Raw genomic sequence first — 24,186 nt, 5'->3', positions numbered from 1 at the left:
AAGTGCCTGTACCCTCATGGGAGACCCGGAAGATGCTCCTAGTTCTTGGCTTCTGGCTTCAGTCTAACCCAGGTCCACCCAACATAACCCTTTGAGGAGTGAGCCACTGGGTGGAAGATTCTCTCTGTCTCTCCTTTCTTTTTAACTATCTTTCAAGTAAATAAAAATTAAATCTTAACAAACAAAATGTTTCCAGCCACATAATCTCAGAAGCAAAAGCTAAGCATGTACACCTTGATGGAAAAGCAGTCAGTGTCCTTGTTTTTCTCTTTATGTGTCCATGATAACTTTGTCATGGACTGGCCCATCCCCTCCCAGGCACACAAAGATGCCCACAGGATGCTCAAGGACAGTAAACCAAGTTTTAAAAATATCTTTCTGAGGCTGAGCAGAGCCTACGAGGTGCTGCCAGAGCGAAAAGGAGGAAACAGAACAGGAAGGATGCTGGCCTCAAATGTCTCCACCCTCCCGGACTCCACCCTGGGCAGAGAATAACTTAATGTAGGTGCACCCAGAAGACAAGGGAAGAGAGGACATTGTGGGCAGAGGAATCAGCCTGGGAAAAGACCCAGAGGAAGGAAGAGGAGGGTGAGTTCAAGCAGCGTTGAGTAAAACCTGGTCAGGGGAACACTGCCAGCTCCTGCAGGGCCTTGCAAGCCATGGCCTGTCCTAGAGTTTTCACTTTAGGCTGCCAGCTGTGGTAGTCACATACACAGGGAGCTGCTGGAGAAAGGAGGACAAATTCTACACAGTTGATGTGCTTCTGCTGATGAGAAGCCATGAAGGCAATAACAGAAGCACCAGTCACAAAGATGAAATGGAGAAAAGAGGCCAACTCTAAGGTTGCCTGGTTATTGGTAGGAAAAGCTTCTCTTCGTGTTATAATCTGAGGCCTCCAAGGCTGTGTAATGAGGCTTTTAGGTCCCACTGCTTAGTTTAGAGCCCAGAGCCTGGAACCAAGTAGGTGCTCAAAAAATATTTGCTCAATGAAGGTGTGAAAGAGTGAATCATTTCATTCAAGGCCTCCCTGTGAAAAATTGTAACTTACATACAGTCAGGGATTATTTTTTCCAAATTATGAAGGGCTTTGGGGAGCAATAAATGTATCCATATCCTAAAAGTCTAAGAACTTTCTGTCAATCAGGAAAGTGTGAATGTAGACCTAACCTTGTTGAAGAGATCACTACACTGTTATGACTTAACCCTTTATTTGGCCCTGGTGAACCTTTCAAAATAGGTAGAAGTTGTTTGAAAGGGGCTATCCTGTGATGTTTGGAAGCTTTGTAGCCATTATAGTATATGAAGTCTGAAATACAGAGTCATTTGTACACTTTATATGATTATTATGGTCCAGGGTCACATTGTTTTCCTCTGTGTGGTCATTTGTTTCTCCTCTCAAACTCATGTCCCAATTATGAATCTTTTCATAGGATGTAAGCAGATACCTTTGCCCTAATTTTTGTGGTTCTCCACATTGTCTAATGGGGGCTCCACATGTGGCGTACGCCTTGCGAGCATTTGAAACTCTATTAAGATGTAGTGTTCAGAATCTAAATCTAACCCATCTGCCCTAGACAGATATTAGTGATGGTCTTTAGAACATGACCAAACCATTAGGGGTGGGCTCTAAACTAATACATCTGAAATTCCTAAAATCACATTTTACATTTAAGCCAACATCTACCTGAGAAAGGAACCTACAACTTTCACTTAAGGAGTTCTGCACATTCTGCTTTCTCCCTTTGTTCTTTTCTTTTGTCTTTTATTATTATTATTATTATTGGAAAGGCGGATATACAGAGAGGAGAGACAGAGAGGAAGATCTTCCGTCCGATGATTCACTCCCCAAGTGAGCGCAATGGCTGATGCTATGCCAATCCGAAGCCAGGAGCCTCTTCCGAAGCTAGGAGCCTCTTCCGGGTCTCCCACATGGGTGCAGGGTCCCAAGGCTTTGGGCCATCCTCTGCTGCTTTCCCAGGCCACAGGCAGGGAGCTGGAAGGGAAGCGGGGCCGCTGGGATAGAACTGGCACTCCTATGGGATCCCGGGCGTGCAAGGCGAGGACCTTAACCACTGCGCCACCGCGCCGGGCCCTGTTCTTTTTTCTTATGAGTCAAATTGCCAATGTGTTAGATTCTTAATCAGGCTTTGGAATGTTATGTCTAAATCACTTCTTTTCCTAATTGTAAACAGTCTCCAGTGTACACATAGCTCTCTCTGCAGCATTAGTATGAAATTGATTATAGTGTGACCTCACCTCCTGAAGCCGACTTGCCTTGGAGCAGCAAGGTATTGAAGTGAGCAGGTATTCACACTTTCACTCATGTAGTCCTTCTGACTTTTATTCTAATATTGAACATCTCACTTCTGCTCACCTTGTTCGTTCCCAAGACTGCCTGTACACAGCGTCCAAGTCTTCAGATCTGACACAGGGAGAACCATGTGTCCTCAGCTCTTCCTCTTTGCCAGAGGCTGTAATACGGATTTCTATAGCTCACTTCAGAGAAGATTGTCCCACAACCCATTTTAGAGATGAGAAAATTGAGTTCTAAATCCTAAAGAGTGGTGGCGATTGTTCTGCTTTTAGTGTGCATATATTCCATTCTCATAGCCAACAAACTGTATTAAAATATGCAGAAGAGATTATTTCCCATGTTGTTTGAAGTATGTTTTGGCTTCTTTTGGCAGGAGCCTCCTTAGCGTGCTGAGTGATTTCTACAGTTTTAAAACCAAGTTCATTAGAGTTCACAACTTGTACCGTATTTCATCGATCCTAAGATGCACATTTTTTTCTCTGATTTGAAAAACTTGGATACGTCTTATAATTGATAGCAGGTTCTGGTTTAGTGGGTGACAATTCTTAAACATTCTTCACGGCACAGATAATAGTCACATGACTTGGCATCTTACATTTGAGGGAACACTGTATCAGGGTCTTTCCAATATTCCATTGCTGGAGAACAGCCAAGTGTCAGACTCATATGCAGAAATATAGCTATGGGACACCTCTCCACCCTTCCACTCACCACGCTCGGTGCAGTTAGATCCCTCCTTTCCTTACGATCTCCCCTGACCTGAAGTGCTAGAGACAGTATACTCTGAGTTTGTCGTACTCCTGGTCTATCATCCACCAGGGTTAATAACCCTGTCTAGTTCATTATAAGTTTCTCCTCAACTCTAAGTACTTCAGTTTTCTTACATACTTATATATATAAGATAACGCATTGGTTCCTGATATTTGATTGATATCAGAAAAAAAATAAGCAATATTAAAATGATGAATCCCAGGGCCCTCCTACTTCAGTGATCTTGGGCCTATGTGTTTTATATGTGACCCAAGTAATCCAGGTTTTTCTGATTCACACCAAGCTGAAGAACCACTGGTGTCATGGCTCCAAGCAATAATTCGTAAGTCATACTGCCTAGATTCAAATCCCGGCTCCATCAGTTTAAGCATTATTGTTATTTTCTGCACCCTAGCTTCCTTTAAGTACTGAACAGATGTCAGCAATCATATCTAAGTCAAAACATATTTGTGAAGTTTAACAAAGCAATTCATGTAATTTACTGAAATCTTTGCCCATTAACTTCTATCTTCCATGTCATTCCCAAAGCAAAAGAAAAAGAAAAAAAAAACCTGATTTCTATCTGTTTTATGGGTATCTGAAATCTATCGCACCAGGGATTCTAACACACAATAAAGATAAAGGTGACTCAGGAAAGGCATTCTGTGTACCCATTCGATTATTCTTGCTTCATTCAGGGTTCTCAACTCTTCTGTGCATCAAAATAACACTAACAAAACTAACATATCTGGGATGCTGCAAGCCTTACTATCCCCAGAGACTCAGTTATAATTGGCCTTGGGAGGAGCCTGGGCATTGGAAATTTTCTGTAAGTTTTGATAACACTAGCTCTAACTAAACATGTAAAGGTCGCAAAAGAAAAAAAAAAGTCCATCCAATTCTCTTATCTTTGAAGATGCTTTTAACCCTCCCTCCAAAAACTAAAAGTTAGGATTCCACTTGTCTTAAAATAGGAATAGCATACCAGTTCTTACAGCATATGTGGTTGATGTAAGCAGACTCTATAAATTGTAAATATGAATGTAGTAGAAACTAAAGCAGAAGTATAAATTTAAAATCCATGTAAATGTGAATATATGTGTGTGTAAAAGAGAGGCAGAATTGTGAGCCATAACGTGAATGTGGTTATCACATTATGCTATATAACATAATAAAGAAGCCAAAATTATTCTAGCTAACAAGACCTAGTATAATCTGAATAACAATCTATCAGCATGCTTAATATAAAAATGTTTAACTATCTGAAAATAGGAACCATTAACATAGACTAACTTGTACAAAGAAACCAAACATTTCTGAGTCTACCGTGAAGGAACAAACTAAAACGAAATAGATACTCTATTCTTGTTGAAAGGTTGGCTTCCTCATCTGTAACCCACTTACTTGATTAGATGTAAAGCATCTGAATTCCTCTTATCTGTTAAGGAAATATTTGCAGACTGCATTTCTCATTTATCATTCTAACAGAAAGTCTATCCCCTCCTTTTCCCTAAAATTTGCATAAACTGTCAATTCCAAGTAAGAGTTGTAAGAGGATCAAATAAATATGTGTACTTTGAAAACTGTAACATCCAATCCAACTATGGCTTCTGAAAATCCTCCATTGGCCTCAGCTGTCTGTCTACTCAGGCACCAATGCCTCAGCTGCAATTCAAGGCCCTCCCCCAGCTTTCATCCCAGCACTACCTTCAGCTGTTCACCTGCATGCAGACCTGGTCTGCTGGGAGCCGTGTTACAGAGGACTTGACCTGGACATAACTGGAAGCAGGCTGTGATACCAGTGGTTTATCATTGCATGTGACAATGGTAAGGCGACTCCACAGTGAGCTGTTTGTATGGAATGAAAGAGAAAGAAACAGGAAAGAAATGCATTGCAGAATTACAATACAATGAAAGGCATGTGTATGTATCTGAATGAGATGGGATGATGTAAACAATTGGGGGGTCACAAGGAGGAGGACTGATTTATACCAATGTCTACTTGTTTTTTTAATCACAGTTAAAGGTAAAGAAAAACCTGAGATCTTAAATTTAAGTCACATTTGGGAAATAATAAATTTAAATTACTAAGAAATAATTTGGGTCAGAAGCAGCACAAGTTGGGAGTTGGCAAAATCTAGATTTTTATATCACAAAAAGACAACAGTGAAGTGGGGGAGAAAGTGGGTAAGAGAAAACAGCAGTCAGAAGATTAGAGCAGGAATCCAAGGAAAGGATCTGAGAGGCTGCGGCGTTCACTGCTCCGTGTGAGTACCATATGGCCAGCGGGAGCAGAGGCAAGTGCTTGCTGCCAGCAAAAATGCAGGGGAACATATTGCAAAGAAAGGCAGGAGGAGGAAGGTCATAGGATGTGGTGAATTACCGGATCTGGGTGAATTTCAGAGGAGCCACTTCAGTCAAGGAGTGGGCAAAATCTAGACTGCCAAGTGTGAAGGAATTGGGAGATATTGAGGAAGTGGGTGCGGAAGATGTGGATTAGCCTTTCAAGAAGTTTAGAAGTGAAAGGAAGGCAGGCAGGAGACAGTTTAACTCTCACTACTGACAAAGTGGAAAGTAAAGGCAGGGAGTACAAAGTGGGAGCTGGGAGATAAAAGTGAGCTTGGTTTTCATAATAATAAAAAAAAATGGAAGAAGGTGCTTTCCTTTGCCGTAATAGCTGAAAGAATGCTGATAGCAGCCGTGTGTGAAATTGATTTCCAAGGTCCAGCACCGGAGATGGAGGCCGTGAGGCAAAGGGGGCAGTAAACCATGATTTAGCATCTTCACTTTTTCTGCTTGTTACACAACAGGCTTTAAAAAAGAGGCCCAGAGTGTGCCTCAGCAGTCCTGAGATTGTCTGTGGCCAAGATATGTTTTCATAAATTCCGGAGGCATTGTAGTGATTAGAACACTTCTTTAGTCATTAGTCTATTGAAAATTTCAGATTTTAAGCATGGCTAATGCAACACATATAAATATCACTCCTTCATTAACTAGTAGTAAATGAGGAAGAAGTCATTAAAAACTCAGAGGTGAAAACCTCAAGACTTACACAATGAAAGCAGAAATTAAGCTGTGTAAACTAACAAAGTATTGCCTCTGCTGCTCACAGATTGAGCATCACAACAGGCATACAACAGTTACAAAAATTATATTCTGTCTCTCGTACTAATAAACAGTGGTTTTGTTAATGGCTCCTTGACGCTGCCATTTAATTTATGAATAAATAGAAGATTATATTATATCCTATATATATAATACTGAAGGGTATTTTTCAATGGTGATTTTTTAAAAGGTAACAGTACATGGAATTTACCCAGCCCTAAAGCAAATATTTCAGTTAAATTTGACTGGAAGAAAGGTAGAGCCAATTGGTATATTTGTCTCTAATCACTATCATTATATCTCATCTCAGCCCAAGTCAGTCTGTACTGTTTATAGTCAATGAGAGCAAATTACAATGGACCAAGGAGGAAATTTCCTGTAAGAAGCTGAAGTACTTGTTGTAATGGTTTAAAACAAGAAACTTATCTTACAATAGTAACCTACTATGCATATTATTTTTTAAAAGGTTTATTTATTTTTATTGCAAAGTCAGATATACAGAGAAGAGGAGAGGCAGAGAGAAAGATCTTCTGTCCAATGACTCAGTCCCCAAGTGACCACAACAACTGGTGCTGCATGGATCTGAAGCCAGGAGGCCAGAAACCTCTTCCGGGTCTCCCATGTGGGTACAAGGTCCCAAGGCTTTGGGTCATCCTTGGTTGCTTTGCTGGGCCACAAACAGGGACCTGGATGGGGAATGGAGCTACTGGGATTAGAACCTGCACCCATATGGAATGCTGGTGCATTCAAGATGAGGATTTAGCTGCTAGGCCACCGCGCTGGGCTCTGTGTATATGATTAAACTTGCCAGCTATTGGGTTTTTGAAATCAATATTTATTTAATTAGAGAATCTGTGGCCTGATTGTTGTCATTACAACAAAAGTGAAACTAAGTCAAAAATAATTGATTCCTACTTGTTACCAATAGGGGACTTAATATAGGGAAAGCTTATCTATACAACTACACATGCAGTGCACATACATAAATATATTATTTATTTTTTTTAAAGATTTATTTTTATTATTTTTTTATTGGAAAGGCGGATATACAGAGAGGAGAGACAGAGAGGAAGATCTTCCGTCCAATGATTCACTCCCCAAGTGAGCGCAACGGCCAGTGCTGTGCCGGTCCAAAGCTAGGAGCCTCTTCTGAGTCTCCCACGCGGGTGCAGGGTCCCAAAGCTTTGGGCTGTCCTCAACTGCTTTCCAGGGCCACAGGCAGGGAGCTGGAAGGGAAGCGAGGTTGCGGGGATAGGACCGGCGCCCATATGGGATCCCGGGCATGCAAGGCAAGGACCTTAACCACTGCGCCACCGCGCCGGGCCCAACATAAATATATTTTAAAACCACTGAAAGTAATTAAGTTGACTATTATCCTATTGAAAGACTTTTAAATCATAAATATTGGGATTGTGACAGAATGCAGTAAAACACATTTATTAATAAAAAGTACAAAGTATAACTTAGCATTTCTTTATTATTCAGGAAGTCACACTAGTATTTGCCAGAATCAGAAAATCGATAATTCGTAATGAAAGAGAATCCCAAAGAGAGATTCTGTTTTAGGAATTTGTTGCTTGTTAGTAAAATGATCCTTGAAATTGGAAAAAAAATAGTACCATTATTTCTCCTTGGACTTCGTTGACCAGTTGTATATGCTGTGTATAGGTTGTGTATGTTAAGCTATCACCTGTGATGCCACCACCAATAGAAGCATTAGTTCCAGTGCTGACTGTCCTACTTTAAATCCATCTCTCTGCTAATTCTTCTGGGAAAGTAGTAGAAGATGGCTTGAGTGCCTGAAGCAGTGCTGCCCATGCGGGAGACCCAGATGGAGTTTTAGGCTCATGGCTTCAGCCTGGGCCAGACACGGCCACTGCAGTCATTTGGGGAGTGAGCTAGAAGACAGAAGATTCTTTCTCTCGCGCCCTGCTCTCCTTCTTCTTCTTTTCCCCTACTCCTTTCCTTATTCTACATAACTGTCTTTTAAATAAATAAATCCTTAAAAAGAAAATGTGTGAAACGAAAAGGGGCTAATGTGAAACACCAGACACTTAAAATTTTTTTTTCTAGATGCGGAGTAAAAGAGAGCCCCCAAATGCCTGTAATGGCTGGTTCACTCCCCAGAGTTGAGCTTCAGAATACAATCTCCACAGTGTATCCCGAGTGGATGGCAAACAAACAACAAAACACACACACACACGTACAAACTAATGGAGCTACTACCTACTGCTTTCTAGAGTCTGCGTTAGCTGTAAGCTAGAGCTAGGCATCAGAACTCAGGCAGGGAAATTAAGCATCTTCACTGGTTCTTATCCATTAGCTGGATGCCACCCCACAGAATCCTGGACTTTATTATAGCTAGTGGTATTTTAGAAATCATCTGAATAAAATTCCTTCTTGTGCAAGAAGCTAATCCAAGGCCAGATAACTACAGCAGCAGCCCCAGTGTGGTGGTCTGGTGGCTTGAGTCCTTGCCTTGCGTGCTCTGGTATCCCATATGGGCACCGGTTCTGACCCCGGAGGCCCCGCTTCCCATCCAGCTCCCTGCTTGTAGCCTGGGAGAGTAGTCAAGTATGGGCCAAAGCTAGTGACTAACTAAATAAACAAACAAACTAACTAAAAATAAGAAATACCACAGCAGTAAAGTCAAGGTATAGCATAGTACAATGGCCGAATCCTATTGCCTAGATTGTTCATATTTAGAAGTTCTGAACCATCAATATTATCCATGCATACCCTGTGAAATATTTTATTTTTATACTGTTATTTATCTTGAAAGACAAAGCATCAAAAAGAAGAATATAGATTGACACCTTCCATCTGCTGGTTCATACCCCTTGGCCAGACTGAAGCTGGAAAGTAAGAATTCTGTCTGTGTCTCCCACATGGGATTAGGGACTCAAATACTTGAGCCATTATCAGCTGCCTTCCCAAACACATCAGTGGCAGGAAGCTGCATTAGAAGTGGAACAGCTGGGACTTAATCTGACACTCCAGTATGAGATACAGATATCAAAACTGACAGTTTAAAAGCCTACAAGCTTGACGCTATCTGAAATATTTTCAATGAAACTGTGCTCGCTCTCTTTTTCTTTCACACACATATATACATACATACACACACAAATCAGTTTCACACTAACATCCATTCTATGTAGGAATCTGAATTTAGTTCTGCATCAGACATGAGTCTTGTAAAACCAACTATCACTTAGTCTTATCTAGAGCTTCATTTTCATATTTTATCTCTGATTTTGAACCCCAGCATTTGATGTTGTACTTGTTTTCTTACATGATATTAGGAAAATGTAAATAGGAAAAAAATGTTCCCCATCACATAACTTTAATTGTAATTCTTGTATCTAAATTTAATTGCTTTAATCAGTTCATTTTTTTCCTAATTGATACTGCTCAAATTCAATTGTTTCTATGATCCATGATTTTCTGAACAGTGTTCATTTTTGCACTTGCTAAAATGTGGCTTAAGTGTTCTTTGTTTGTTTATTTGATTGCTTGCTGAGAGAGGCCTGGGCCTTTAATCAAGTGGGAATTCCTTCCCTCACCTCCCATCCTCTTCCCATTGCCAGTCACCCCTTCCAGTCCCAGCACACTCATCACCAAAAAGCCTTGCTTTTTGAATAGTACAGGGACACTGGCTTTTCTTCAATGATGAGGGCACTTTGGCAGGCAGTCAGGAACTTAGATTATGCTAGATTAAGGCAAGACCTGACAGGCTAATGATCTTTCAGTTTTAACCATTTTGGATAAATCTACAGTTCCTTAAAAAGACAGATAAATGAGCAAAAATGTGATTTCCCCCTAACCATGGATCACAATTGCTTTTGTCCGTTTCTATGTCCTTGCTTGCTTACATGAAGTTTCTGCAAATATTTTTTCCTTTAACCATCTGTAGAGAATATGAGTGTACATGTGAACAAGACCAAAAATAGTCAGGCATCGTGAAATAAACACTTTACTATAACTTGTCTTAGCCTGCCATGTCAGTCATTCATTTAGTGAGTACTCATTGAAACCAATTACATATCCATTGTTCTACAAGGCACTGAGAGTACCCAGCACATTCATCTTTGTCACAGCCCACTTCTGGGGATGGATATGTAAACAAGTCACTGGAGTACAGTGACTGACAGTACAAAAACAGTCATGCATGTCAAGTCCCAGCAATGTACTCAGAATCCACAGGAGAGGCAGTGATTCATCCTACGTGGAGATGAGACTCGGTTCACTGAAAGATGACCTGAGAGCTCCATCTTCTTTCAGGAGCAGGAGTGCACCATCAACAAAGCAAAAATATGTGAAGAAGATGCTGAGGCCAATAATTCAAGCCATGGCAAGATCATTGATTGAATAGCAGAGGTCTCTTAGCACCCTGTGTGACCCAGAAGTGGTCCCCAGCTACTGAGATATGGGGCAGGGGCAAGGAACCTAGAACATTGATTCAGGATCAGGCTGGGAAAGGTCTCATTAATATTTCAGACTTATATCCCAATTATTCTTAACTTTTTTTTTGAGAATCTGATGAAAGTTATGAGTTCTCTTTTCAGAAGTATGATAAGAATGCACATATGCCCAAAATGTTGGATAGGATTTCTAAGTGCGCACTGTCTGGATTCCATTACTAGATGTCACCAGTTATATAGACTCACAGAAAGTGTCTTAGCAAGGAGAGAGCAGTTTAGTTGAATATTTGAGCCAGTTAACTGGCAAGAGTATGTAGGAAACACTGGTGAAGGAGAGGCTGAAGGTAAAAAAAAAAAAATCAGATGGGAAATCTATTGCTAAATAGCACATGAACAGTAGAACTAAAATTAAAGCAGTGAAAGTAAGGTTGAAAGGGATTGAGTAGAAGAAACATTCCAGAAAAGGAAGTGATAAGACCTGGTCCTGATCAAATGTGGATGTTGAACAGCCAACTATTTCATTGCTGTTTATCTTTTCAATTATAAATCCTACAGAAGGTATTACTGCATAGGCTGTACAAAGGGGGGGAAGACAGACATGGAACATAAGCATGCAGCATTTAAGCTTCCTGTTTGGAACAAGCATTTGGTTTGGCCATTTAAATGCCCCATTTGGACTTTCACATCCAATACTAGAGGATCTGAATTTGAATTCTGGCTCTTCTCCTGGTTTGAGCTCCCAGACAGTGTGCACCTGAAGTGTCCTTGCCACCCGCTTGAGAGAACCCCAATGGAGTTACCAGCTCCTAATTTCACCTGGCCCAGCTCCAGCTGTTGGAGGCATTTAAGGAGATGGGTCTCTTTCTGTATCTCTCTGTAAAATAAAAAAAAGAACATCATATTAATTCAAAAGCAACAAGTCCCTCCATCAGCCAGGAGGCAGAGTTGTATAGAACAAACTCTGAAGCAAACCTGTGGGAAAGGTTTTATTTCAAGGCAGCAGGCAACTTGCCAGTTGCTATTTCTGCCCTTGATGATTTCCTGGCCATGCCACGAAGCATCTTCTGGATCGCTGGGAATCTTGTTTGGTTGGCTTGATGTCCACGCTGGGAAAAAATACCAAACTCATAAGGAGTCCTTCAAAATGATTTACTGCCAAACTTGTGAAACTGTTCCAAGTACACAAGTTCCTACCCATGCTTATAGTTGCAGGTTAAAACTAGGGAAAAGTGTTAGCTATTGAAGGTACAAAGAAATGGTAATTGAGAGGACTATTGATTTTTTTTTAAACAATGAGATTATCTGAGTTACAGGTGCAGAATCTTTGATGGAATTCATCTCCCACAGTGGAAAGGGGGGCGGGGGTTGGTGAGTGGAGGTACATATTTGAGGGCTAGAGCAGAAAAAAACTTCTTGAACTTGAAACCACTTGGATATTTTAAGTGACTAGATATTTCTCATGAACTCTAAATCTCTCCTTTTTCTCTATCTTTATCTACAGTATTTTTAAAGACAAATGGCAAAACAAGTAGTTGAGAATCTAAAAGAAATTTCCAAAACATTTTATTTTCCACCAAACATTCCTCAGAATCTTGGATTTTCTTTAAATTGGCATTCAAAATAGTAATTATTTCAGTGATAAATGTAGTTTTTTGAAAAATTTGAGAGTATAACCCCTGCCCTTAAGGGTTTACAATTCAATAGGAAGATAATGGTTAGGAAGATTGATAATCTTGAAGAATGAGAAAGTGCTTTAATTTATTCTGTGCTCATTATTCATTCTGTACTAATTGCAAATTGATCATTCATGGATAAAACACCATTACAGCTCAGCAGAACACCTAGCACTAAGAACATATCAGGCACATACTGTTTCTGAGTCAAAAAACTTGAATCAAGGGAGACAACAAGAAAAAGAAAAAAGAAAACATAATTTTATTTCAGGGAGAGAGTTTCAGATTTCAGTGCCCACACTGATTCCCTCATTTCTGAGGGATACATGAAATGCAAGGTATCTGACCAAGAGGACACTCAGTTTCCCTTTAGGCTCAAGTGGCACCATGGTCAACCACCTTTGGGAGCATTCTCTAAAACCAAGAGCTGACTTGATAATGACATGGAGTTAACTGGTTATTTCTGCCAACTTCTCCACTATTAATTATAATTTGAATTTTCTGTCCATGAAAATCCCAAGCTATATTAATTTATTAACTTTCCAATTTCCTCAATGAGTCACAAAATGAGATTTTTTTCCCATCAGGAATTTATTCTCCCTGTTTCCAAACCCCAACATGTGCTTTCCAGAGCCTCAGATGTTTCCTTAGTCCTACAGATGTTTTGTAAATTCATCTTAGCATCTTTGCCAGCTCTGCAGAAAGTATCTGGCTGATTGGAGTCACAGTTTGGACAGCACTGGAGTTGGGTTAGATGAAAATGGAAACTGAAACTTCTAACTGGCTCACCAGGAGTCAGAAATTTGTAAAAAAAGAGCACAAAGAAGGAATTTTTTGAGAGGGTGTTTCAAATATTCTCTGACTCTTGTGGGGTGTGGAATGGAAGGGTGTGGAAGACCCAGGAGGTGATTCTTCATTGTTTTTCTTGGTGTTAGGCCTACATGTTATTTTCCATGAGATTTCTTTTTCCTTCCTAAGCATGGGGGGAAAATAACAGCAACATCAGCAGTAGCCAGGAAAAGTAGCTCTATTTTTAGAACTCCAGGTAAAAAGACTGTTCTGTACTGGAAGTGGAACCGGAAAAAGGCTTCAGAGTATCCATACAGTGCGAGGGTCTGGCAGTGCTGGCCATAGGCTCTAGCATGCCAAGGAATGAAGTGACTGTGTTTTCCACGTGCATGCTTTTCCCTTCTTTCTAATAAGAGAAATAAAATTACTGGCCTCGGCCTCCTCCTTTAGGTGAGCTGCCTCTCAGATGTGGAGTTGGACTCTTGCAATTACTACAAAGCAAAGAGTCATAGTGGAAAAGAAAATCACATGGACAGGCTGTTTCTAGTTGCAAATCTGTCTTTCAGTCCTTCAGACCTTGAGTTCATGTGTTTCTGTGTACCAGTTCATTCTCATTTAAGAAGGTTAGAGTCTCCATGAGGATAACATGATCATGTTTCTATTGTTCTTTGATCAATGCTATGCAAAATAGAGTGGTTACATTTGCTAAGTTATGCCTTTGAAGTAATAGAAACTGGTTATGGTAGAATATTGTATCTATGATTTCCTTGAGATTATCTGATCCAGAATACTCAATGACTACTTGCAAATGTCCTGAAACTTTGTTTATATCAGCAGTTATTGGTTTTAATTCCACTGGCTGTGAAATTGTGTTCTGTTGATGCTTTCCAAAATGCCCAAAGGTTTCTCAGTAGTTTCCTAGATGAACAGTAATCCAGCTTTGTCTTTGGAACAAATGCAAAAAAAAAAATCAAGTTGCCATGGTTCTGAAATGAACATCTTACTGATGCATTTGATGTTGAGAATAGCCAGGTTTTTGTTTCCTAAAAAGTCATGAAGCTGTCTTAATTGCATCTCTGAGTTGTTATTTCAAGGTTGAACAAGAATGCTGAGGACAAAATAATTTTTAGGTAAAACAATAGCATTTGTTTTGTTATTGTATAATAAATTCATTTCTAAAAAATGCTATTTGAAAGGGAAAGAAAGTAAAAAACTTGAAGCCAGTCACCAATGAAGAAGGTTTTATATGCATATTAAACCTGATGCCACTGGGTATTAGCTGTGTCCAGTTAGGTGAGCGTGTAGCATGAGGGGACTGTGTGGAATTACTAGCACCAATACGCCCAAAGAGCACTGGATGCTTTACTGGTATTGTTTTCTCTGTTTAATCTTCACAATGACTTTAAGAAAAATGTCAGTGTTGCCATTGTACAGAAGAGGAAACTGACCCAAAGAGACATGGCGACATGTGCTCGTCAAGTTCACTGGTACGGACCCAGTCAAGAGTGTCTGGCTATGAGTATATACTGAGCATTTTGAGCCTCAACTTTCTGATTGTCAAATAGCAGAAAAACTTCCAACTGTCCTCACTCACCATGAGGAATAAAGACAATATCCTTATGGGAGTCCTGACATTCTTCTTGGCACATGGGGTCAGCTTGTTCCTCGTACCACTAGCTCTCCAGGCTTTGGTGCCATTACGTACCCTAACAGGAAAGGATATGGTAGAATGTGTGCACTGCAATGGCAAAAGCAAAAGGACAATGGGTTCCACAAGGTCTCCTTGGTCTGTATAGCTTTTACACCCCATTGCAGAATTGACTTTTCTCTTCAGTAGCAAGGGACAGACTTCATGCAGTGGCCTCTGAAAGACCATGCACTGTGTCACTGACAGTTCATCATATCCCCCAACAGTGCAGCTGTGATAAGAACCAGATGATCTGAATTTCCTAAGCAAAGCCAGCAGCAAATATCATCTGGGAAAGCGCATGCCTCAGTATCCACACACTGGGCTCTTTAAGAAAGTACATCAAAAAGCTAATGGACTTTTACAAGAGCCCAGTTACTGCTTAATGTCTGTAGGCTCTCAGGAGCAGGGAATCACAACCCCTACCACGTACAGTTGGCGGCAGAACCAGGATTCCAAGTTGTTAAAGAAGCCAAGGATTAGATAAGATTTATAGAGACCTGATGTGTGTAGGAGAGCTAAAAATGGAATCTGCAGATTCATTTCCAAAGCTTCATGCATCCACAGGATGTTTCTGTGCGTAGATTTCTGCACTTTGCATAGGCACACCACAGGAAAAATGGTTCTCTCATTAGGGGTGGGGTTGCTCCAGTATTTAATTTAAAGGTGTGTGACATCCATCTTGTACAGCCACATGCACAGCTCCAGATGGCTTAAGCTAAATGCTGTCTGTCTGAGAAGAGAGGAAAACCAGAACCTCAGGTACCTTCGTGCTGATCTTACAGTTGTGAGCTCCACTCTTTGCCTTGTCCACACCCTCTTTTCATACTTCTGAGGATCTGTTGATGTCTGAAAAACACTTTGTGTATAATATAACTTCAGCTGTTATATGACTTCAATTTTACCAAAATCTATCAACCATTTCCTCAGCACCTACTTTCGTTTTCATTTAGCTCTGTAGAACTTGACCTCTTGTTACAACATTTGGGAAAAATATTGTCCAAGTACTCTGTATATGTGTGTATCTGAGCAAATATAGATCTAGACTCTTTTACTGCTAATTTGGGCCTCAGCCTGCATCTTTCATAAGTTTTTGATACCCCTTCCAGGTTCCAGGGAAAGAGGCTTCTCGATAAAGTGGTACATGGGAGGTCATTCAAAGGTTAAGTGTCTGTTGGGCGGTGAGATGCAGGGAAAATATTGCTTCATGTTATTATTCCAAGCATTTAACTACTTGTAGCTGTCAGGCTTGGAGCTGTTCACCTGAGACTTTGTTGCTGCAACTGGGTCTGGAATCAACCGCAGAGCTATTGGATGAAAACCGCATTTAGATAAGCCAGTAATGGCAGGAAAATGACACCATTCTGAGACTAGGGAAAGTAAAGGAAGCTCCTCTGACATTCATAGGAGCTCCATGACCACAATCTACATTGCACACAAGTGGCATTTCCTGAGCCTTAGAGCCTCGTGACTTGCCTAGAGCAATGGATCAATGGGCATAGGTGGGTGATTGCTGAGTTTTCCAAGAAAGCAGTTGATTTAAGAGTCTTCATAGACACTACACTTAAAGGTCAATATGTGGCACCAAAGATCTAGAAATGACTAGATAGTTTCTAAATTGAATAGCTTATGGAACAAATTCAATTTTTGCAGGGTTACAGACTCAGGACAGAGGTCTCTTTTCTCTCAGTGCTTACTGGAGTTCTCAAATGCTGGCTCTAAACAGGTGTCCATTATCCATTCTCACCCATGCAAAGACTACAAGGTAACTAAATGCTATAATAAGAAAGGGATTTATCATGACCGGTTCCCTCCAGTGTAATATCAGATGCACTTTTACCTCTCAATAATAAATCTCTTGCTGGTGAAACATTGGCTTATAAAAAGATTTAATGGTCATTCTTTAGTTCTGTGTTGGTGACATTTATAGTTAAAGACTATCATCTCACCTGACACTGTTGCTGAAGTATCAAGCAGTGGGATCAGGGGTAATCTCTTGATCATTTTGTTTAATTGCATCCAGGACTTTCCCAAGACTTTGAAATTACAGTGTTATATTTATGTGAAAAGAATCAAATTGAAAAATCTTGGCCAGGCTATACAAAAAAAAGAAGTTTTGACTTTTAGTTTCAGAGACAATCAGCATTGCCTTTGGGTAGACCACTGTTTCTTGTTTTCTTCTGCCTCAGTTTCCTTTGTTAGACACAATTGAAAGTTTATACTTTTTTTTAAAATCTGCCACAAAAAAAGGACTGCACATTTAAATGTGAAAGAAATAAACATGAGTTCCACCAGGACCAAGAGTTGTTTATACTGAAAGCCATTTTGAAAACTGCAATAAGCAAATATGTATACATATTTCATGATCTAAACAGCATTGCAAACTTTCATCTCTGGCTATAGATGTGAAAGTCTGGCATAGAGAGGAGGAAAATTACTTTCTGTAACATTAAACTTGGATTCAGTTGAAATGAATTATGTTTATTCTACTTGTTAAAAGAAAATTCGCAATTGGCTCCCCTTTAAGAAATAGACCCATGCCTCACTTCTGGGTTAACGTGTGATCCTTTTCTCAGAAATGCAGGCCCTTAGAGTGTCCAGTGGTACTTAAACTTGTACCTAGGGATGTGTTAAGACATTGTACCAGAAAATCCGCCTTTGAGAACCCTTTAAATGGTGCTTTAGACAGTCATACAAGGCATCTTAAGCACAGGATTTGAAGCATTTTTTCTTGAAAAACAAATTCACAACTATGTACAATTTACTAAACATCTTTGTCAGAGAAAAGCAGGGGATCCCCCCCACCACATGAACTTGGCATTCTGAATTCTAATCTCACAAGGAAATGCAGTTCCCATGGGAATGCAACAAGTGAAGTTTTTTTTTTAAGAGTTGTGTAAATTGGATTGCATCAAAGCTTGTGATCACTCACCTTGCTCATTTCAACTAATTCCCAAATCCCTCCATCTGTGATATTGCTTTCATTTCAGTCATAGTCAATGTGAAAAAATAAGGGAAATTATAATATTTAAATATCTGTCAGACAAATGGTAACTGTATTGGATGAATACTGTACCTCCCTGAGCATTCCCATCTTCCAAATGCAAAGAGAAAATATGAGGGGAGTGCAGTGATGCACAAAAAATTGTTTAAAATCTCAAGAAGAAATTTAATTGGTCTATGGCGAAGGGACTTTAGGATGTCTGCCCCAGTGGCTAAGGTTGTTTTCACCCTAACTATTTAATTATTGCAATGATTAGAAATTGAATTTATTCATCCTGAAGACCAGATAGTAAATGCTTTCTGCAGGAAAGGCAGACTTTGCAGTTAGCAGTGTGGTTCTGTTATCATTGCAATATCACTTGTTATGGGAGCCTAGCACTGCAGGGTGACACATCAAGGCAGCTTCAACATGTTCCCTGTATTTTCAATCAATGAGAACTATTAAGGCAATGATGCCCTAAGAAAGCAGTGTCTCAGCTAACCTCACTGTGGAACAAGCTCAGGGGCCATAGGAATGTATCTCCAGTAAACTATTGACACTGCTAGTGTAACAGTGGTATGACACTAGTATGTCAGCACCACTAGAAACACTACTCACATTTCCCTGACAAAGATCACATGATAACCCAGAATTTGGACACCGACTATTTCCCAAAGTGGAACAAACTCCAAGTTTTCCTTTAAATACAGAATAAATGTAGTTCATTTCAACTTTTCATTCATCCAAAATTATATTTTTCTATGAGTAGTAATACTAACACTAAATAAGCTATAACATGAATAGCAATGCATGCATAAGTAGTGTTTATATTTGGGTCCTATGTGGCTTCTTAAACATATGTATTGTTGAGTTAAAAGTATGTCACACAAAATTTATTGTTTTAACCATTTTATGGTTAGTATCTTCACGTTGTTTTGCAACCAATACCTCCATTCATATCCAGAAATTTTTCACTTTCACAAACTGAAACTTTATACCCATTAAAAAACAACTCCTATTCCTCCTACCCCTAACCTCTGGTAATCACCATTCTATTTCTGTGCCTATGAATTTGACTAGTTTTAAGACCTCGTATAAGTGGAATCCTAGAGAATTTGTCCTTTTGTGTCTGGCTTATTTCATGCGAAATAATGTCCTCAAGGTTTGTCCATGTCATAGCATGTGTCAGAATCTCTTTCCTTTTAAGGTTGAATGAGACGCTATTGTATGTATACATCACCTTTTGTTTATCCATTCATCCACCCGTGGACATGTGTGCTGTCTCCACCTTAATGTGATTTTTATATACCCTTTTAATTCTTACAATGATTCAGAGTTGGAGGTACCTTTATTATCTTCATTTTATGATAAGAAAACTGGAGCATAAAGGGGAAACGTACGTGCCAAACTAAGCACAGCTAGAAAGCTCTGGATCTAGTCTTCCAACCACAGAGAAAGAACATCCAGAAGTCCTGCTGGCAACCACCAGATGCTGTGTAACTTTCCCTATCAAATGATCTAGAGAACTAAATACAATAGGTGTGAGTTAGAAAAACCCTTTATAGAACAATCTTAAATTACTAAGGTTTTAAAAGGTTCCAAGTAGTCAACTTAGCGAGTGAGTCCCATGGCAACTGATTTATAAAGGAACCAATTCCTGCAATGAAACAGAAAATTGGTGATTTCCTTTGGTGTAGAACTAGGCTAGGTTCATTTAGTTAATTGCCTTATACTGTGTGTGTGTGTGTGTGTGTGTGTGTGTGTGTGTGTGTGTGTGCACACGCGCGTGTGTGTGTACTGACATTTTATCTCCTTTCTGTAGAAATAGAATTTGAGGCATAGGGAGTGAGAGGCTGTGAATCATTTAGTGCAAGAAGGAATAGTAAGAAACTGAATCTGACCCCAAACCCAGATAATTTCTATTTCCAGAGCCTTTTCTGCCAACTGTAGCTCAAAGTGAAACTTTTTTTTATTCCTGTGAACAATGTGAAGTGCAATCCTGTGGTTGGTGCATAAAAGCTTTCCTTACAAGAGATGTAGATTTTGTTAGGAAGCTTGTAGGTTTTCAGCAAACCAGTCCATCAAGTGGCACTCCTGTGACTCAGGTCGTTTCATACAGCTATTAACAAATCTGAAAACTGGGGGAGAAAAGCTTCATTCAAAAATGCTTATTGTTAACTTCTAGAAAGCAGTAGTATTGTGCCAAGCTAAAGGCTCTTACGGCAAACACACCTCTGACAGCAGCTCCAATCTTTTACAGATGTAAAGTATCCATGAGCCCTGGGTGCCATGTGGCCTTGATGCAGTCCACCTTCTGTAACTCAGTTGCTACCTTGGCCTTGCATTTTCATTTTCTCCACTAGTACACTCTCTTGCCCTCTTCACTTATTTCCCAGGGTACTTCAGTTCAACTTGCCTTCTTACCGAACATACACACCTCATTAAATCTGAAAGAATCTGAGAACCAGATGCACATTTTCATTCTCAGCAGGGTCAATGCGAACAGAACCTCATGCTGCCCACAGTTTAGGGTGAATACTTCAGGGTTTAATGCAGAGTGATGCTGACCATCCTTTGTTTTTCCAGAGTTCTAGGACAGCACGCTCTGAAGAGGACCGGGATGGCCTATGGGATGCCTGGGGCCCATGGAGTGAGTGCTCACGCACCTGTGGTGGAGGAGCCTCCTACTCGCTGAGACGCTGCCTCAGCAGCAAGTAAGTCCCACAGCCGTTGGAAGAAATACGTGGCAAATTGGAAGCCAGTGATTTTGGTTGTGGTTATATAGAATTGCTTGTTCCTCATAAATCTATAAGAAATGGAAAACTAGAAAGAATGTAATTTGTGTTTTTTTCTTGTTTGTGTCTCTTATTTACATACTCTTCACATGGTATGCAATACAGAATTTCTGTGTATATAAGTACTTACATATATATATAATACATATTTGCTCTTATACGATAAATAATGTAAATTTTATCTGATTTCCCATTACAATTTGTAATATAAATGGTTCTAGAATCATTAGCTTCATAACATTCTTTTTTAGCATCGTCTTTGCAATTATGATGACATTGATAGCTGCTTTCAAGTACATTGTAAACAAACGATGGTTGGTTTAGCTCTGTATATATTCTAATAACCAGAACTTTTCCAAAGATCATTTAATTCAGGGAATGATGGGATTTCATTTGTTTTTCTTTATCTACTTGAAAGAGAGACAGAGGTAGAAACGTTACACCTATTGGTCTGTTCCCCAACTGCTAACAGCAACAAGGGCTGAAGCAAGGAGTTGGAAACTCAATCCAGATCCCCCTTGGGTGGCTGGGCCCGATTCCATGAGTCACCACCTGCTCCCTCACAGGAAGATGCATTACCAAGAAGCTGGCTGGAGTCAGGAGTCAGGGCTGAGTACCAAACCCAAGTACTCTGATGTGGGAGGTGAAAGTCTTAACTATGAGGCCAAACACCTCTTCAGTGAAGAATTTGTTAATATAAAGAGGGTTAGAGGAACAGAAGTTCTAGTGAAATGTGTGGCCTGAGCAGTGAGAGCATTTCAAGGCACAAGTTGGGATAGTCATTGGGTTCTAAACTGAAAGGAAAGGGGCTGAGGCCTTATAATGGAAAGATTTTCCATACAGTCATAATAATTCAAAGCTACTTTTGAGCTGTGTGGTCTGTGACTAGATTTGTCTCAAAACTGTAAAATATAAAAAGCCATGGCCATATTTTTTAATGAAAGATTTTATTTGACAGTGAAAAGCGTAATGAAGTAGGTAGGAGGCTTGATCAAAGTCACTGCATATTATACAATGGGAAATAGAAGGAAAATATGCATCTGTTGATGCTTTTAGCCTTGTTATAAGAGAAGAGCAGATTGTGGTGAGATACAGGCTCAGGAAAATTCAACCTACTTTAAGAAGAGTGAGAATTTCTTGAAATAGAGCCCTGAGTCTTATTCCTCTCTGGTTCACCAAGGGCTTCTCAGGGTCAGAGGGATGTTTTGAAGTTGGTAGATTGTTCTTCACTGAAACAGTTAATGGCTGGAGGCCATTTTGTCCCACAAAATTAGTCTGGAACAGATCCCACTGGGAATGATATACCCCAAGAAACATGTCCAAGAAGCACATCCTGCAAGACACCATAGAAATTCTGGAATTTGGATATCCTGGCTTTTCAGTTTGCATTGAAAATGGGTCTGTTAGATTGCATTCACCAGCAAGTAGGCTTTTGTTCTTTTGTGGCCAGCTTCGTATCAGCTAGAACTGTGAGCTGTTAAGAAAGAGTACGGGTGTTTCCGTCATTTTATCCATTTTTTAGTTGGTTTTTAAATTTTGAATGTAAAAAACTTCCTAACAGTGCAATATATGATGCTACGTGGTATAAACACCACGTATCAGTAAAATCAATCTGCACATTTGTGATATTCCTATTATCTAACTCTCTATAGGAATGAATCAAAACCTGCATCATACAGAGCCAGTAAGAAATATTTGAACATCTTCCTATTGTCTCAGTAACATGCATGTTGTATTATAAAAGAATCTTTCATTGAATGATAGAGATAAATTAAAATCAAAAAATTAAAGTAAAAATATCATTCAGGAAACAAGCAAATATTAATGTTATGTGAGATTCAAACATACGAATTTATCCACTGAGAAAATAAAACTCCAGTCATTAGGATTTTCTTCTTTTTAAAGATTTATTTATTTTTATTGGAAAGGCAGATATGCAGAGAGGAGAGACAGAGAGGAAGATCTTCCATCCGATGGTTCACCCCCAAGAGGCCACAACAGCTGGAGTTGAGGCAATCCAAAGCCAGGAGTCAGGAGCTCTTTCGGGTCTCCCACATGGGTGCTGGGTCCCAAAACCTTGGGCTGTCTTCAACTGCTTTCCCAGGGCACAAGCCAGGGAGCTGGATTGGAAGCAGGGCCGCCGGGGTTAGAACCGGCACCCATGTGGGATACGGGCATGTTCAAAGTGAGAACCTAAATTGCTACGCTATTTTGTCAGGCCCAGGATTTTCTTAAAATACTGTAGAAGATGCCAGTTGCCCATTACTTGTAATGCATTAGAAAAGTAGAATGTAAATTCTAAGGTTTTGAACATATATTCCTCTTTGGCATTCAAATGTTAAAAATATATATACCAAAAAGTAATACCAGGCTGGATTAAAAGCTAAAACACTGAGGAGGGGTCAACCCATCACTCTTTAGGAATGTGAAGATAGAAAATACCTTCAACTAGATAGTATTTCAAAATCTAACAGTGATATAAAGAAATATTAATGTATCTCCTTATTTGTTGAAAGCTCATACTTAATGTGAACCAATACATCATAAACATGTGCATATATCCTGTACTCCAAAGATTCTTGTCATTATTCAGCAAGTCAAAACATACCACCCCCAATACATTCTGGAATACTCTAGATAAAAATGAAATATCCATGTTTTAATCATGAAAGGACTGGTTCAATTTCCCTGTTATATACATCAACACCATTCTGGTGGGGTTTGTGTTATGAGGTAAGGAGAGGTTTATGCGTAGTGGTTATGATCTTTTTGAGACAAACAACATATAAACCTAATCAGACATCCAATTAGAGTGGAATTTTGTAGGAATGGTATCCCATTAAGTGATCTCATTAGCTTATGTTGAATAAGAAACAAATAGAGGTTGAGTAATTCTCTCTGGAAGTAGACTGAATTCTAGAAATTCTTTCACTTCTAAGACAGTTAAATGGCACCATAATGTGGTAGGCTAAGCCTCTGCCTATGGCACTGGCATGCAAATGACCACTGATTTGTGTCCCAGCTGCTCCACTTCTGATCCAGTTCCCTGCTTTTGACCTGGGAAAGCACTGCAGGATAGCTCTAGTCTTTGGGCCCCTACCCCCATGTGGAGGACTCAGAATTAGCTTCTGGCTTCTGACTTCAGATTGACTCAGCTCTGGCCATTTTGTCCATTTTGGGAGTGAATCAGTGATGAAAGATCCTCTCACTTTGTCTATCCTCTCTGCTACTCTGCCTCTCCAATTTAAAAAGTCTTTTTAAAAAGATTAGTGACTAGTTGTCACTGTGGTATTACAACATAGGTTACAGAATTGAGTTTTCAAAGATGTTGCATGCTAACATCATAGAATGGAGCCTAACTTTTTGGTTAAACATTCATTTTTCTAGAGCACTTTTAGTTTACCACAAAATATAGTAACATTAAACAATTTGGATTGTGGATATTTTGTATTTATCAAAATAAGAAATGCATAAAAACACACACATATGTACAAGTGCATGTGTGTATAAAGTTTTTAAAAGATTTGAAGACTGTTATTAGGGAGAATTAATTTGCCCATGCCCATCCAGGAAGACTCCTTTGCCACTAGTTTCAGAACAGAAGAGTGTTTTGTGGATTGTGTTTACTTTGTTTTCTTGGACCATGGAATTCAAGACTAAAAAGCC

General features: G+C 39.7%; 1 protein-coding gene across 2 annotated transcripts in view; it reads left to right on the top strand.

Annotated features, from left to right (window-relative positions):
• Positions 1–24,186, top strand: part of ADAMTSL1 (ADAMTS like 1) — a 385,347-nt gene that overhangs the window by 10,781 nt on the left and 350,380 nt on the right. For both annotated transcript variants that reach the window (XM_041004529.1, XM_041004530.1), the window contains exon 2: positions 20,312–20,439. In XM_041004529.1, the coding sequence (XP_040860463.1) occupies positions 20,312–20,439 (128 nt within the window). The remainder of the gene's footprint in view (positions 1–20,311; positions 20,440–24,186) is intronic.

This window comes from Ochotona curzoniae, unplaced genomic scaffold (assembly GCF_017591425.1).
Source record: "Ochotona curzoniae isolate NIBS_2020 unplaced genomic scaffold, NIBS_Ocur_1.0 scaffold_3208, whole genome shotgun sequence".
Lineage (NCBI taxonomy): Eukaryota > Metazoa > Chordata > Mammalia > Lagomorpha > Ochotonidae > Ochotona > Ochotona curzoniae.
The sequence above is the reverse complement of the archived record's forward strand: the minus strand, read 5'-3'. Positions and strand labels throughout refer to the sequence as shown.